General features: G+C 33.0%; 1 protein-coding gene across 1 annotated transcript in view; it reads left to right on the top strand.

The window, feature by feature from the left end:
- Positions 1-16,874, top strand: part of LOC118186622 (cuticlin-3-like) — a 217,709-nt gene extending 200,835 nt beyond the window's left edge. Inside the window, exons 9-10 of the mRNA XM_035356726.2 lie at positions 4,448-4,625; positions 9,653-16,874. Of these exons, the coding sequence (XP_035212617.2) occupies positions 4,448-4,625; positions 9,653-9,873 (399 nt within the window). The 3' untranslated portion in view covers positions 9,874-16,874. The remainder of the gene's footprint in view (positions 1-4,447; positions 4,626-9,652) is intronic.
- Positions 16,875-17,879: the final 1,005 nt, after the last annotated feature.

The following is a 17,879-nucleotide window of genomic DNA, read 5'->3' as shown; positions in this document are numbered from 1 at the left end:
GTTCGTGTGGATTTGGAGTGAATAAGGACGACACTTGTGAAGTATCGAAACACACTTTATTGGCCGGTCTTAATCAGGACAACTCCAAAATCTCGTTTACAGTCGCCGAACTGTTATAAACACGCTGACACGATCAGCGATACAGCTTTCGGGTTATCAAGCTATCACGATGGAGACAGCTTCACTGCAAAGCACCAGAGTACAGCTCCCGACTCTGCTTGGTTGTTCTCGGAACTCCACGTACTCTCGAGACTCTCTACGCTACAACTCGACACACAGAGCACAGCTCCTGACTCTTCGATTCAGTCATTCCCGGAGCTTAACACACTGTCTCGACGATGTACTAACCGCGATACACTAAGAGACTCTTCGATGCACTCGACTACCAACTCGGCGCTAGACTGAGGCACTCGCTCAATGACTGACTATCAGCTCGCTAGACGAGGCACATATTAACTGACTGCGGACCAGCAGGGTTTATATAGCTTTCGGCTTGTGTTCGAGAACATTCTGGGCTAAATCGGTAAGAATTCGTTCCAGAAGGTTCTCCATCCGTCCATGGTATATCGCCAGTTTTGTCGCCAAATGGGCAATTTTTCACCAAATGAGGCAACCCTGCCTTCCCTTGCCATTTTATGACAACCCTAAAACTGCTTTGCGGGGAAGCTATCTTACCTTGCCTGTACATTTCGTAACACTATGTATTTCTGTGGTGTTAATTGGTTAACGTGTTAATTGGTAACGTGTGTAAATTAGAAGATTTGTGGTTGAATCCCATCAAAAGCACGGTTAATGTTTCATGCTGTCTGCACCGAAGTCTCTACAAGGTGACAGATAAAGTCATTTGTTACCGGTGATTTAACAAGTTGAAAGACTCTAGTGTCGAACATTGCTACAAATTTGTACTTGCTGATCAAAATTAAAAGACATTGGCAGAAATAAAACTTAACTGTTGCTTATTGAAAACTCAAAAATAATTTGTACAAAAGCATTATTTAACATAAATTATTATGTCATGTTATATGAGAATTTATCGTACTTCTCTAACCGAGTTGGAACGAAACTGCATCACAGAATAACATGTCATATGGGGGTTTTCCGAATTTTTCAGTCCAATCTCAGGAAGCTGTCAACATTTTTGCAACATGGTTAGAGAATTTTCCCACTTGCATTTTGGAAAAATGACAGTACATTTGCAAAATTAGGCATTTTTACAGCTCTCCAGTTTTTCGAACTCTGTTACGATGAGTCTTTATCATTTTACAACGAAATCTTAGTTTATTTATGACAGTTTTCAGATTTCTTTAATCGTATTAGAGCAAGATAATGGTGTAGAAATCTCGTATCATATGAAGTTGTCCATATTTAATTTATCCTCAACAGAGTTTCTCTGATTAGGTAGCAGAGTAATATACGAGTAGTATACACGGGATTCGTTCAAGCGTCTACAAATTTCAGGGAGTTACTCAAAGACGATTCAGAAATACATTGCAATGCAAAGCGCGGTATTGTGGAAAAGATAAAACCTCCGCAAGCAGAATTCGGCATTGAACAATCAAATGCAGAGGAAGTAGAATGGAAAGTTTCAGTCATTTCGAGTTAGCATATTTGCATCTAGCATATGGGCTAGCCGCTGTGCGCTAGTACGGTGAGCGGTATAGAGTAGGCGGGTTGCTAATCACCAAATGTTTGTACGGCTCAAAGATCATGTGATACGGGATTTTTCAAGACAAAAGGAATCGGGAACGAACGACATGGGCGCCTGAAGAAGAGATGGTGCGCGACTACGCAGAAAGGAATCCACTTATCAGCACACGAGAGATCACTATAAACCTTGATGTTTCCCAAACCTTCGTCTAGCGAATCCTGCACTTGAACTAGTTATATCCATACGATAAGTAGCCCATACACCAACTGCTTACTACAGATTACGCACCGCGAATCGCATTTGCTGAACGGTACAAGCAGAAGTGTGCCTCGAAACCCCATTTTCCGACTCCTATCCTGTTCACCGACAAGGCATACTTTAGAAGAGAAGGCTGCTAAAATGTACATAACATACATATATGGGCAGTGGAGTACCCAGGAGTTCCAAAGGACGTGCAGCATAACATCGGTTTTCCGTCAATGTTTGCGCGGGCGCTGTTGGCTGCCACCTCATAGGCTCGTATTTCATGCATGTTCGTCTGAACGGAAGATCTTATAGGATATTTCTTGGAGGAAGTCTTGTCCGAACTGTTGGACGAGCAAAGCATCCGGCAGCCGCGGCGCAATGATACATGGTTCCGGCATGATGGTGCAGCAGACCATTTTATTATTTTCGTTGGCCAATATTTGAATTCAACATTTGGCCAAAGGTGATTTGTCGCAATGGACCTATTAATTAGCCTGCATGCTCACCGAATCTTTCATGTCTGGAGTTTTTTCACTGGGGTTACATGAAAACCCTGGTATACGAAACACCTGTAATCAGTGAGGAGGATCTTGTCGCACGTTAGCTTAGCTAGTGCGGACTACCAGTGTATTCCAAAAGGCCCATGCTTCTGTGCTGCGCTGGTGTCACGCTTGTATTGTAGCTGTAACTTCAAATACTTACTGTGACCTCTGAATATCGTAACTGCAACAATTTGCTGATATGTTCTAGTGCGCTCTAACAAAGAATAACCATGGTATACATCCCACAGACTTTGGCACTGAATTTAAGAGAATCGCGCAACAAAAGATTCGCCAGCTCATTAAAATCATCAAGGAAGCGCTCCAACACCTAGGTCTTGAGTTGTGTCATTCTTAACACTTCTGTAACCAACATCATCTGTAGCAGCAATAATCTGAACCTCTAAGTCATACTGCAAAAATTTTGGTAAAACTCCATATATGTTATTAGCAAAGTGTAAACCGATGCTAAACTCTTGAAGCATGTTTAAGGAAGTATGTAGAAAGCACTGTAGCTTCTCCTTCTTTTTCTTTTTAAAAATTTCAATAAGTCCTGACTCAGGAGTTGCTCTAGATAATCAGTCTGCTAGAGCTATACCAATTTTGCCTACGGCGATGGGATGATGCCCTAAACACTTGTTCCTGTCCTGTCCTGATTAAAATATTATTATTCACTACTCACATCACTCTCTCTATCATTTCACGTGTTTTCTTCTTTTAATGTGTTTTCTTCTGTACACACTAGCACATGCGGATTGCGTTTTCACTCCTACCATTTGTATATAATTCGAATCGTCTTTGTGTAATCCACCACTCCCTGAAATTTGTACCTGCTACAAATCACGCTGTATAAGAGATTGTTTATGCAAATTTGTAAGCTTTATGTTTGCTTTCAAACAGACTTAAATTATTGATAAATTTGTATCTTCGCTTGTCCGCACTGTTTAACGTATAATGTCAAATACAAAAGAATTGATATTTTATAATAAGGAACAGTAGTTATTCATAGTAAAAAAAAGGAAAATAATTATGTTTGACATACGGTTAACGACTCTTGGTTTCCTAAATTTCCTTTGAGTTTCTTTTCAGTTAGATCTGTCCATAAGGGAAGATTCCCTTACAAGTTCAGTCATATTAACCCAAATCTATCAACATAAACATTAATTTTCAGCTCAATTACTATTATAAACGATAATCTCATTCTCAGTTTTTATTTTCATCATTGATATTATTAACAATCATCATTCATCGCATAATTAGCTATTATTCTCAATCGAGCCCACATTAGCAACAATGTTTGCAAGCGTGATTAAAAATCAAATTGGTTGTTATATAAGTATCGATTCATTTCAGCTTATTATTGCAAGGTTTTCATTTAAATTCTCAAATTCTCTTGAATATAAGCTTTGAAACTTTGTTCGAAGCTGTCTAACTTTCCATTTGCAATGAGCATCACTTTTTTGGTCGATCTTTTATAAGATGTAAATAATCATACTAACTAAACAAAGAACGGCATTTCAGGCTCAAACACGATTATTTCCTTTTGAGTTTAAAAAAGTTCAAAAAGGAAGAACTTCAATATTATTATAAATCTTCAAATATTTAAAAGTGACTAAAATTTAGGACTTATATTACATACAATTCTAAACACATGACATATACACATGCATATAAAATCAAGATCCGAAATGGCATAGAAATTCTCAAGAAAGTTTCAGCTAATTCCGTCTAAATATATATAATTAGGAGAAGAGTTAGACATTATAAGCCTGATTATAATTTAGAACGTTTTAGAAACCCTAAATGGCATGAAAGTTGTAGATGCGTGTTATGATATCAGATATATACGAATAGATTTCAATTTCAAATAAAATTTAATCCAAAGCTAGCAGACTCTGTAATTATTCGTAAATAATTGCGCTTATTCATAAATAATTTTTTTTCATAAACATGAATGATAAAATATCGTTTTCTTCTAGATTTCCCTTTAATCCTCAATTCTTTTTGGTTCTAGCCTCCCATCTGTGACGAGAGCGGGTACAACATCCGCCGCAGGAAGCGTCGCAGCAGCGAATTGCAAGAAAAAGGTAACCTCCAAGCCCTTCGTGGACTGGACGCTCACCTCAGAGATAGAAGTATTGAGGTTTATTCTGGGCTTTACGTCAGCGAAGTGGACGAACAAGAATCGAATGGTAATTTTTCAATCCGTTTTGATCTGTCCATCAATTGCACTGACAGTCTTTTCAATTACACTTTTCATCTCTAATGAATATTTCAAGACGAATCGCTGCACATTAAAAAGAATCGTTACTATATTGAATAGCATGTAACTTTTTAAATCGCAGTTGGTGCAAGCCATGCATACCACATTGAAATTTAATAAATTTATCCTTTGTATGGAGTCCAGTTTAACTGCTTGATAAATTTCGAAATATACGAAGATGGTATTTGTCTTTCACCATGCATCAAGCATCAATCCCCCCTTTTTATGGAAATAGAAAAGAAAGCCAGAGAATGGGTGGGTACTGCCAGTTAAGAAGAGCTCCTAAGTTATTACCAGAAAAATTCACTCTTTCGAATTACTGGGAACAAAGATGATTAAAGAATTTATTTCTCTTAATCAGAGAAATACAGCCTTTTCTGCAGCAATACGTTTGCGTTATTGGAGAGAAAATATTCAGTAATTGGCGAATTATATGAATTTGAATGAAGAGAGATGATCGAATAGTTTGTCAGAGTAACTAAATAATCATTGAATTTAAAGCAGTGCGATAAAAATATACAGAGCAGAAAGATTTTTCTCTTACTTAAAAGATTTGGAAATCACGAGAAATGATATTTGATTGTGATTACGGATAATTACTGCTTTATACCTTTTAATCAGATATAATATCCGTTCGCGTATTATTTAGCAGGAATTTAAGTGTAAAAGTGGTTAGCAGTATGCCATATTGATGTAATATTAATTTGTTTGAGTTTTAGAAGCTACTGCAATATTTTATTAAAGAGTAATAAAGGGCATATATAATTAGCTAATCTGGAAAATGGTGGTTAGAAATTAATTCTGCGAATATCGTTGACTTTTGATGGACCAATACATACAGTTGAACTCGCTTATAACGACCGTGAAGGGACCGCAATATTTTCTCGTTATAATCGAGTACTCGTAAAAACATCGCTTTTAAATTCATATATACTTTGCTATGTTATATAAACTTTATTTACCTTTTATTTCTGTACAGAGCAAAAGAAGTTGGTTAATTTGCGTTAAACTGCCTTTTGTATTTTCCTTGTGTTATTGTTCTTCAAAAAGGACTCATGGCCCCAAAAAACATCGTCATTTGCACCCCTGGCTTTGAAAAATGTTTTTATGCGCACTCAAAAGCCGTTTAGTATGTTGGAGGCAGTTCAGCTTGGAATTCTTCATATTCGTCTTTATCATCGTCGTTTTCATTATTTTTTCACCTGCTTGAATTTCAGCAACAAAATCCTCGAGAGTAGGTATCTCGGAAGTGATAACATTGGCATCAACAGATACATAATTCCTTTCCAAATTTTATAAGACGTCTACTGTGCCTCTCTTGAGAAATGTCCAATCCAGCAACTTGCAATGTACGTTGATGTAACATTTTCCCATGCATCGATCATTAAACGTATCGCTTCAAGTACGTTTACATTAGCATTTGAGATTTTTACTCTTTTAACGAGAAGTATCAAAACCAGTTGATTTAAAAGTTCTGATAATCCTTTGGTCCATAGGCTGGATAACACTTGTAGAATTCGGTAGTAAAAGTTCAATCCTGATCACTTCCCAAAATAAAATAGCCCACCGTCACCGTCAGGACTTATAACTCATCACTAACTTTCGGTTGAATTCGGAGTGTTAAAGAATTTATCCGAGAAAGCGTTAGCTGAGCTGGAGAAGTGAAAATTAATAGAAATTTTATGAATCACAAAAATATTGTTCTCTTATAACCGGAGTTTACTCCTTAACAGCGAGTTATGGTCCCATAGATTTAATATTGTACCAAACAAGTATTTTCGATTTCCTCTTTAAATCCGGGTTCTCGTTAAATCTGAATTCATTATAATTGAGTTTTACGGTGCATATGGGCAAAGGCAAATTTGTTGGAGAGTCACACTAAGGTTAAGAAATTTAACCTCTGTTCGTAATGCAATTTGTTATCTCATCTATCACGTCTGAAATTTTTAGGTAGAGATGCCATGGCTTAAATAGAACTGGCATTTCTTAGTTGCGCTATCTTTTGAACGCCATGACATCAATAGCTCGTTATTTAAGCTAATTTTCAGCTGTCAGATGGCAAGTGAACAAGCAGTGATCGGGATATCTCATTCCTATAAGTATACTAGGCGCAGTAGGGCGCTGACGTGTGTAAATATATGCTGTATATATAAGTTGTATAAATATTCTCAACATTTCTAATTTTTCCATATAGTAACCATAGGAGTGTAAAATGAGTACGTTTTAGATCATCATAACACCTTCACATACTTTCACTGGAAGTTTCCTCTTTACATACTGGGATGTGACATTAAGCAGTTGAGAGCATGTATTTAAGAGGTTAAAGGGATATTGTAACTAGTATTTCAAATCCTGATAACATCCCACACTCTGTTGGTGGGACCTAGATAGGATGTCCTAAGGATATACTGGGATGTGACATTAAGCATTCAGGAGGATGAGTTTAGGAGGAAACTGAGATATTACGGGATGTCCTGAGGATGTAATAAGTAGGCCTTTAAATCCTAACAACATCCCATACGCTGTCGATGGAACATATATAGGATGTTCTTATGGTATAATGAGATGCGTTTAGGAGGTTAGTGGGATATCCCGGGATGTCCTTAGGATGTAGTAAGTAGGAGTTCATATCCTAATAAGATCCCGTACGCTGTCGATGAGACTTAGTTAGGATGTTCTGAGGATATACTGGGATGTGACATTAAGCACTCGGGATATCCCAGGAGAGGTGTTTAGGAGGTTCGAGGGATATTCCGGGGATGTCCTGAGAATGTGCGCATATTCAGCGAGCAACATCCTCAGGATATCCCAGGATGTTTTTGTGCTGTGTGGGGTTAGGGCGATGACGTGTGTGAATATATGCAGATGATTACAGAAAAATGATAATTAAAAGGTTTTATGAAATTATTGAGCTGTTTCGTATATACATATAGATATAAATGCCTTATAAAATATGAATATACCTAGCCTATAACAATTATAGAATAAAGGTTCATGATGTGAAGTTACCTAATGAACAATAAAAACCGAAGAAGCATAGATATACAGTGGAGTTTTAGTTATACAGTTAAATTCATAATCTTAATTAAATCCTCCATTCCTTTTGTAGTTCTTAATCCGTAAGTTGGTCAAACAGTTAATATTTTAATCATTTAAAATTACTCAATGTTTCTGTAAACGTTCATAATTGTAGTATATCATCTCAAACTAGCTACTTTAGCACTTTAAAATACCCTGAAGTATCTACTTTAGGAGGGACATCTTCATAGACAGCGTTCTAAGGAAATTAGATTATATTGGCATCAAAGGATACTTCCATGCAGAATTTTCCAAGATAAATTAGTTCGTGTAAAACATAAAATCTGAAACCAGTGTGTTTGATCGCCGAGAATCGAATTCAGGGAGGAAATATTATTGTTCTATTGCAGCGATTCTCAACCTTTTGACTAACGCATACCACTAAACAAAAATTGAAAACTTTAATACCACTAGTATATTTTGCAATGATTATTTTTCAATTTCTCAATAGAAATATAAAAAATACTTTTTGCCATTTGCACAAACTATTGGCTATTTATATTAAATTTGAACACACAAAAAATATTAGATTAAAAATTTATTACCATTTTTAGTATCAAAATTTAAGTTATAATAATTTAATTCTAAATTTTGGTGTGAAATTTCGGACTGTTTACGAGAGTTCAATTTCTTTATGACCGTCTGGTCTTATTTCACTTAGTTTTAACCCTAAATTAAGATCCACTTTTAACTTTGTTCTGTATTTATTTTTCAAATACAACACGGAAGAAAATCTTTGTTTACACAAATAGGTTATGCAAAAAGGCAATAAAAATTTAGTAGCCTTATTTGAAAATGCCTTTAAATTATTTTATTTTTCGGGTCAGCCGAAAGTTACGAAGTGCACTATTTTTGAAATCGTCAGTTCGATTTTAGGGAACTATCAGTTGTTCTTTTCCTTCGCTATATTTTTGAATTTAGTAGGTAAAAATACTTTGAGTACAAGCTATTTTTCTCTTGCATACCACCGATTGAGAATCGCTGTTCTATTGTCATATCTATTCGGAAATCTAGGAGAAAACTGCCTTTTGCACATGGGGTGAAAATTCGACGATTCTACCGAAATTAGGCCTACGCTGTTAGTGTTGAATAGCTTAACCAGTGGGTCTTAATAACTTTGTAAGTTTATTTCTGTAGTCAAAAATACATTAAACTATTCTTGATATCTTAAAAATCGCACTAAATGGAGATTTAAAAAAATTATTGCTGTAAGCTAGGCATTCGGTGAAAGTGATGTATGATTCAGCTTTCAAAATTATTTTCATTGTCTTATTTTGAAATCAAATTTAGGTTAATCTTTGGATTACAGTAACTTGGCGATTTTTTGGCGAAAATTTGGCGACCAACCCTGCTACAGCAACCTGGTAGTTTTTGTTTGGACGCCATTTTGTTTTCACGAAGTGAAGGCACTTTTTTTTTTTTTTTTTTTTTTTTTTTTTTTTAACTCAACATTTTTTCTCAAAAATCTGCTAGCCGAATTATGCTTATGCTAGAACTTTTATGGAACAAAAGTACTTAATCATGACGAAGATTAGGTGCGAAATTGGGACAAAGTGCAGAATCGCCCACTGCTTGCCGCGTTTTTAAGAATTGCACTTACACGGTATCATCCATGTACACGTCGACCTATTTTCACTTAAAAAAAACATCCCAGAATTGCACAAAAATGGCATTGCGCACGCTCTTGACTTTATCCATGTACACTGCTAAAGTCCTAGCTAGTAACCTTTATCGCCTTACCAAAATGTCGCCAAACTACATGTTACCATATTCCAAAGATTATCCCAAATTTAAAAATATTATCAGTTTACTGTTCTACAGTATAATATTTCGGAGAAAAATACATATTAATTGGCCCCTTTCATTTACTTAATATAGAACTGCCACTGGAATCCAACCCCAGCTCGATGTCTGACGACTTTTGCGTGTCAACGAAAAAATTCGCAGCTGGTATCGCTGTGGCCGGAGTTCTTCTAATGATGGCCGTCATGCTGCTTGTCGTCTGCATCCTACATAAGAGAAGGAGGAGGAAAGGAGCCTCTTCTGCTTCTTCTATCTATTCTGGACCTTACTCCAATCACGCTTACTCTAGAGATTGAATCAATAAGTTGCCGACCGATGTAAAGAGTTGATGAATTTTGGATGCGATCTCGCTGGCTATTAATCTATACTTGTACTTGATTAAAAAAAAAGGTTGTTAGATTGGCCTTTCAGGTTATATTTATTGGGTTAGCTCTGGTAATATTTATTTGCATAACTTGGCATTACAAGGGACATGTTTATGCAAATGGCCAATTTATGAACCTGGCTTTTGATTATGCTATCTGCAAGTAAAATTTAAAAGAGCATTTTTCTATGAAATATCACAAAAAGGATATCAATTTGAAATGAAAACAATCAAAAAGTTTTTGTCAAAAAAAAAAAACCGTATTTGATAAAATCTGTTTTTGAGTGTGGTTTTAATTCCGAAGTATATTTTTTGAAAAAATATATTCAACAGTTTTTCTATAAATGCATTCATTCTTTTCAAACGAATGTGATATATATATATATTTTTTAATTTTAACAATCACTGTGTTTTATATTAGTTTTAAAAAGAAGCTTTAAATATTCTTTGTTAAATATGAAGCAAGTTCCTTCAATGTGATTGCTGTTTTCACACGTTTTGCATTTAAAAATAATGCTTTTTCCCATAATTTGGTTTAAGCAAAATTATTTTCACAACTTGGTGATTACCCAAAATAATTGTTTTCCCTTATATTTATATTTAGCAAACATAACTGTTTATGCACATTTTTAAATAGCAAAATTCAGAATTTTGAAATTAATCATTCTGATCATTAAAACGACTCTGCAATTTCAATTACGTTATTATCGTGAATTTTTAAAGATAATAAGTTTGTTAAAAATCTCATCTTGAAAGTTTAAAGTTTTTGTATTGTATTAACTGGGAAAAAAGTACTTTCTTGAGCTTGCCGAGATCGCTATATCGTTCCTATTTATACATAAATTTAGTAATTTTGAATTTTTATATATTTTCATGCACTAAGTTTACGCACTAAAAAATTTCATTGTGGAGTTAAAAATGAAATAGTCTGCATCTCATTAAGCTTTTATTCTTTATGTATGAAGAGCTGGTATACAATTGACAGTAGAAGAAGTATTTCGATTAAAAATAGTTTTGTGTATTTTTTAAATTAAAAGAATGTCTATCAATTGTAAGTTTATTAAGTATCAATTGTAAGTGTCAATTGTAAGTATAATTTAAGTATCAATTGTAAGTATAATTTAAGTATCAATTGTAAGTATTGTAAGTTTCTGAGGCTTTCGTTAGAAATGGTTCTAATTTCTCGTCTTCTAGTTTATTACATAGGAAAATGAAGTTTTCATATTTATCGTTTTATTCACTTTAAAAATGCCATTGAATGCGTAGAAAACTATTTCACTCTGAATTCCACAATTTGTCTTTTAGAAACTGGTGTGCCAAGAAAGATACGGAATGTTGATCTTGTAAAGTCTATTGAGGACGAATGGTTGATGTTTTAAATTCTATAGCTTTAAGAATTATAAAGTTATGGATTCAGTTACTTTCTATTAAAGTTAGTTTTCTATAGATTGATTTAAGTATGTTCTAAATATACATTTATTTAAAAAACAGGACAGCGTTTGCTTATTTGGGCGCTTGATTTGAAATTCCATGTGCATTTTACTTTTCGAATTAAAATGCTTCAAAGTGGAAATTCAAATTCATAGTTGACAATATGTTTATGTACGCACTAATATTCAGTGTTTTTCTATACCTACAGTGCATGAATTTAAAACACGTAATGCTTCTTCTTTTTTAACTTAACACGTTATTTATTGAGTAATAGACTAATAATTTAAAATTCCTAATGTACAGTGCCAAAAAATATTTTATTAAACTTTTAAATACAAATCCAAGTAACGTTCTCCTCAATGGTATTTTACACATATCTTATCAACTATTCTATAAGATCTATCTCCGAAAGTATTCAATAATATAGCAGCATTGTGAGTGATATTTTGAAGTAAAGAGAATAATGATTTCTCTTTTATATCATGGTTACAGTTATAGCTAGCTAATGTGAATGAAATAAATATCGTCTATGGACTTCGTATCAGGTGAAGGAATTTCTCATGTTCGTGATATTTTTGTATCAATGGAAGCAGGCCTTTCACAACCACTTGTTAGGATTTTTGTCATTTTTCAGTTTTATGTAATCATGTGTCCTATTTAAATGTTAATTTTACACATTTTTTATGTTTTATGTACCATTTTGTTGTTCATCAATCAACTCAGCCCGAATCGTGGCAGCTATTACACAATTGACGGTTGTTCTGAAGAATGTAAAAAAGCGCCAACTGTATGACACAACTGTATGAATGTTCTATGACAATATTTACTACACTGTCTTAATACGAAAAGTAACTGAAATTTTCACAGTAGTTGCATATTAGTCAGTTTCGAACTGTTAAAATGGAAATAATTTTAAGTAACAAGACATTTGCAAAGAACAAGAGCGTTTTATTAAGTGTTTTGAAACTGGCGAAAGTTGATAATACAGCATGCCTGGAATATATTAGTCAAATTTAAATTATCCAGAAGACTTTCATTAACCTGTAAGACTAAGCTTAATAAGTAACCTATTTGCATGAGTTTAATCTTACTCTGGGGTTACTCTTACTCTGAGATTACTTACCTTGCTCTGAAGAATTTCCATTTCCTCACTAAACAGAAATGTAACTTAACTTCAGTAATACAGTTAAGGCATAAAACTTAAACAAAAGACTTATAATGTGACGTCTTTTCTTAAGAAGCAATTAATGATTAACAAATAGTGTCTTAAGAAGCAATTAATGATTAACAAATATAACTATTTGTGGGTTCCTGTAACTCAGATATTTAAATAAGCACAATATGTAACCAAGCTTTCAACTACTAATAACTCGGCTCCAGTTGATAGGAATTTCTTCCCTACACACACTTACAAATACAAAGTGTCTCTCACGAAATATACAAGCTGACTAGGTGGGCGTTTCAGCTTGAACAGCTTTACTGGCTGGCTGCCACAATATTTTTTACAAATCTTTGATGATTAAACTCATTTGCATTCTGGTGACAGCAGACGGATAAAAAACTGTACAGAGAAGAATTAACTTAAAAATAACATGTTAACTAAAATAAGCCATATAAACAGTATGGTTTAATAGTTTAAAAAATCAAAATTATTTAATAAAAGCTTGTTTTTTAATAGAATTTTAAGTATTTCATATAATTTATTGAAGTGTAAAACAGAAGAATTTCGCAGAAGCATCCTTATGTCGCAAATCATTGCATATGCTTAACATTACATCTTCTTTCTGACAGAGGAGTCAAAAGTCTAATAAAAGTGAAGACTTTTAAATTCATAGTCAAAAAGGTTTAAATTTTTGGAAGAATATGTACAACAATAATAGCCGTCAATGTATGGATCCAAACTGACAGAAAGAAGAGATACGAGTTGATACGGAATATGTACTCTGCAGCTCATAAGAAACATTTTAAAGCATGTTTTAAAATATCAAAACAAATGATTGTACTAACTAAAAGTTTTAAATTTCAGAGAACTGCACAGTTTTGCCAAATTGTTTCCTTCTAAGTTTTGATTTCTGGCTGCTCAGTCGAGCATGCGCACTACATGTGACCTTAGGGAAATGATCCATTTGACTAAGCATACTTTCAAACAAGCATGCCGAAGAACATTCCGAAATTTCTCGAAACGGTCTAGAAAGAAGATTCTCAAAATTTAAATTTAAAAAAAATCAAGCTTTAGATTTATAGCTATAATCATTTATAGACATAACAATCCATGGCTATGCTAAAACTTTGGAGGAATATATGTTGCAATTATTTTGAAACGGTATGGGCTGACTCAGATGCATGTATGTTTTTTAAATGTTTGATGATGCCTGTTATGATGCAAAATAAATACTTGTGTTTCTTATCACAACAAAATGACCTAGTTATAATATATTTTCCGTAAGACGCACTGAAAACTACAGAACAAGTGTTAACTACGCTTAATTATTAATTTTTTTAAATTTAATAAATTTCTTTACTATGTAAGAAAAGTTATTTTATTTATATTACCTTTACGGCTTGTAGAAAATATAAATTTTACATTCCTTTTCCATAGCAAAAAGCATTACGCTGTCAGTGTAAACAACATAGTATTGTTTTTTAAAATCGCTCTCGTTTGATAATAAAAACATCAACAGCATACTTTCTGTACTTTACTGCTAACTTACTACTCTAATTTACTACTTTATACAATGCTACACTACCATACTACATTCCACTAGTTTTTGCCTTAGTGCATTCATCATCCACGTGACTTGCCAAATTCCAAATCATGCAACGTAATATTTTCGTTTAACTTAAAACGAAAGTAAAAGTTCTGTATTACGGAAAGTTCTAAACTTTAGTATTGCTGATCTATCGATGATATTAGGTTATTGTATTTAGCAATAATCCAAAAATAACGAAGCCCAAAACTATTTTCTAAACGTGATTGAACCGATTGTAAGAAGCAAAACTTTAAATGAAGTTCTGTATAGAGTAATTCAACGAAAGCATTAAATGAATTAAAATATGCTAGAAAGTAAACTTTAGAATATGCGTAATTTTATCCATTTTAACCAGCTAATATTTTCGAATCTACTCTTGCGCTAATGTATAAAAACGTTTTAGGATTCGAATACCCACTGCCTTCTTTAAATAGCATTTAGGACGGTATGAAAGTTATTTCTTTCTCAACTACTTTATACTAATTATGCTATGTAAATTTCACATATGTATTTAATACTTCTGCGGCTAAATTCCATAAGCGGGGTAAATTGGCGCCAAACTATTTTGGCCTTTAAAATTTGGCGAATTTCTTAGGCGCACTAAATGAAAGTACTAAAATGTGATTTTTAAACGTAAACTGTATAGTAACTTTTAAGTTTTGCAGTAGTGAAACGCCGTTATTTTACGTAAACAGAATAGTAAAATGAGATGATAAAATACTAGATGAGTAAAACAAAGTCCAACAGCTTTACAAGTAAAAGCATAGTCCTATATATATGTAATTCATCATAAAATAGTAGAATGAACAATTCTTGTAAATAATTATTGAGTAAATAAATGTATACGCTTATCAGATCAGAGCACTGCGAAGTCAGTTTTAAACGTAAACAGAATAGCAAATTATGCGTATTCAGCATCATAAACTAACTAAAATATTCAAGTTACTATCGTCGTGGAATTCAACACACTAAACAACTTTCGTTCAATGCTTTAAATGTTCCACATCTTTCAATTGCCACATGCAAGAAACAAAACTAAAAAAAAAATTAACTATTAAATAAAATTAAATGAAATTATTCATAAATTCTAAACTTCATGTCATATGAAATCCAACATTCGGCCCACCAACAACAACTTAACCTTCTGCAAATATTTATATAAACATAATATTAAACATATATATAACAATAATATTAAACAGTAAAACTTTTAAAAACAAACACAGTATTTCAAAATTAAATTTAAAAAAAAATCTGGCTACACTAAATTCGCGCTCTTACAGTTACCGAAATAAAGCTCTAGGTTTGCCACATGAAAACATACAGCCGGAAACCACAACCAAATTAAAATCGCGCCAAATAAAAAACTCTCGCCAAGCTTGGCGTTCACTCCGATTATGGAATTTTAACCGCTTCTGCAATGTAAAGCTTATTGAATAATACCTTATTATTCATTCTTTGGACACCAGCAATATGAATTTCATCTTCAGAAAGCTGCAGACGTGTTCGTATTCTGACTTGGATTAAGTTCAGCAGTTTAAAATTGATTGATCATTTAAGGGTATCAATAATTTTGCTTTCTTCCACACAATTTTAGTACATGATGTTAAAAAATAATCTTGCTTCTTCCGAAGTAAATGCCAAACGCTTCCATTTTTTTCCCGAACGACATGCTCGTAGCCTTCTCAGATAGCAACACTCGTATCGAATATACGCGTTGCCAGATAAACAAGTGTTCAAGTCACTGAATGCCGAATTATCGGACTTATATCTGTGCATTGCTTATCAAACAGTATTAAAGACTGAGTTGTTTATATTAAACGAAATTATTAATAATATTTTTATGCTTTTTGATAGAAAACTTTTGTTACCATATAGCATTGGTATGATTAAAAAAGACATATTTAACTATAATTTGTGCTATAATGTATCGTGATATTCCATTAACATATAATCATAACTGATAATGAGACTCAGATGGACAAACAGTTGGCGTTTTATTACATTGAATACATTACATATAAGAGTATTTTGTATATAGTACGAAGGATGTGTTTGTGGCTTATTTGGGTATTCGTCGAATGGGAAAGCTTTATTTTGTTCAGGAATTGTGAAAAATATTTTCCTACTGTCTCTTTCAAAATATAAAAATTATCAAAGCTTGGTCATCAGCGATTTTAATGACTCGCTGATATTCAAAACTAAAACTAGTTTTTTAAGGCAGGCATGTTTAAATTAAACACACTAACACAACTGTTTCACTAACACAACTTTTTTTTGCTTTTGATAATGCATAAATTATACCGAGAACTTTTTACAAGTGCCTTACATCTATGCTGTTGAGGTGAGATGTTTGATTTCATTTCATTTGGCATGCCTGCAACTGTTATTGTTTACCTTTGCAAACTGCGCAATTACTTTTTTATGCTTAATTTCTGTTTATCCGTGATAATTATTATTGCCTCAGTCAGTATTGTCCTTTTATTCTGCAATCATTTCGTCTCATTTAACAGCTATTTTTTTTAAGAGAGAGAGACAGTATAGGAAGATGTTTCTTACGAATGTTTTTTTACATTTTATAAAACTTCTGTGTTTTTATATTAGTATACAAGTATTTATTTATTTAAATTCATTTTTATTGCTTTGTAATTTCAAATGATAGGAGAAACTTTTGTATGTTTGTAATATCTTTTGAAAATAATGTTTTGATGACAGTTTTTTAATAAAAAATAAAAGAATTTTAAATAACATGTTTCAGTTTTTATAAATTTATCCTCATGTACAATTATGCTGTGTAATCACACACATAATTCAAAAAAAAAAAAAAAAAAAAAAGCTAGGAGTCAGTGTATTGAAAATAAGCATAGAATAAAAGAAATGGTACTACTCCGTTTTGAGGACCGTAAAAAATTGCAGCGAAAATATATGCACAAAAGCGCCAAATCTAGCAAACGCGCCCATTTAACAGCGCACCAAATCTAGCGTACGCGCTGATTTCAAATTGCTTAACTTTAGATAGTTCTATATTTCTTAAGACGCCATTGAAATTTTAGTTTAATTTTTAATTCCTGTTTTGATATCCCATGGATTTAACAATTCGGGAATTGCCCATGACGAAAAGTCTGCAATATAATTTTTTCAAAGAAAAGGCATCATTCATTATAGAAAATTATGTTTGAACAACCAACGAGATGAAATTATGCTTTAGCGATAACTCGTAGCGAAATAGCGATGCAGGAATCCATTCAGTTATGTTTAGCCTTTTCTTATATAAATTATAATAATAACCTGAAATATTTATTTACTCTTATGCTTCCATTCAGTTATGTTTAGCCTTTTTTATATAAATTATAATAATAAAAAAGTATAATATGAAATTAAACTTTCATATAAATTAAAACAATAATCTTTAGATAGTTATTTCGTATTATACTTCCTTTCTTGCGTTAGGGTTGCCGCAATTATTTTTGGCAGCACTAGCATCAACAATAGTTTGGCGATTTTTTACGGCCCTCAAAACGGAATAGTACCAAAGAAAAAGAAATTAGTTTAATTAAGTTTAGGAAAGACATTTAAAAATACTATAGGTTTAAGTAAGGTTATGAAAGACATTTAAAAATACTATAGGTTTACATTGCGGACGTTATATTCTTTCGTTTAGGATTGAATTTCTTATGACGTCAGCTGTTTTATATCATGTACAACAAGCTTATACGAGCTTATCAACATAAATTTACTCAGAAAGTTTAAACATTGG

This window comes from Stegodyphus dumicola, chromosome 5 (genome assembly GCF_044657685.1).
Source record: "Stegodyphus dumicola isolate Sdum_Otavi_A_Nest chromosome 5, ASM4465768v1".
Lineage (NCBI taxonomy): Eukaryota > Metazoa > Arthropoda > Arachnida > Araneae > Eresidae > Stegodyphus > Stegodyphus dumicola.
This window is presented reverse-complemented; position numbering and strand designations above follow the sequence as displayed.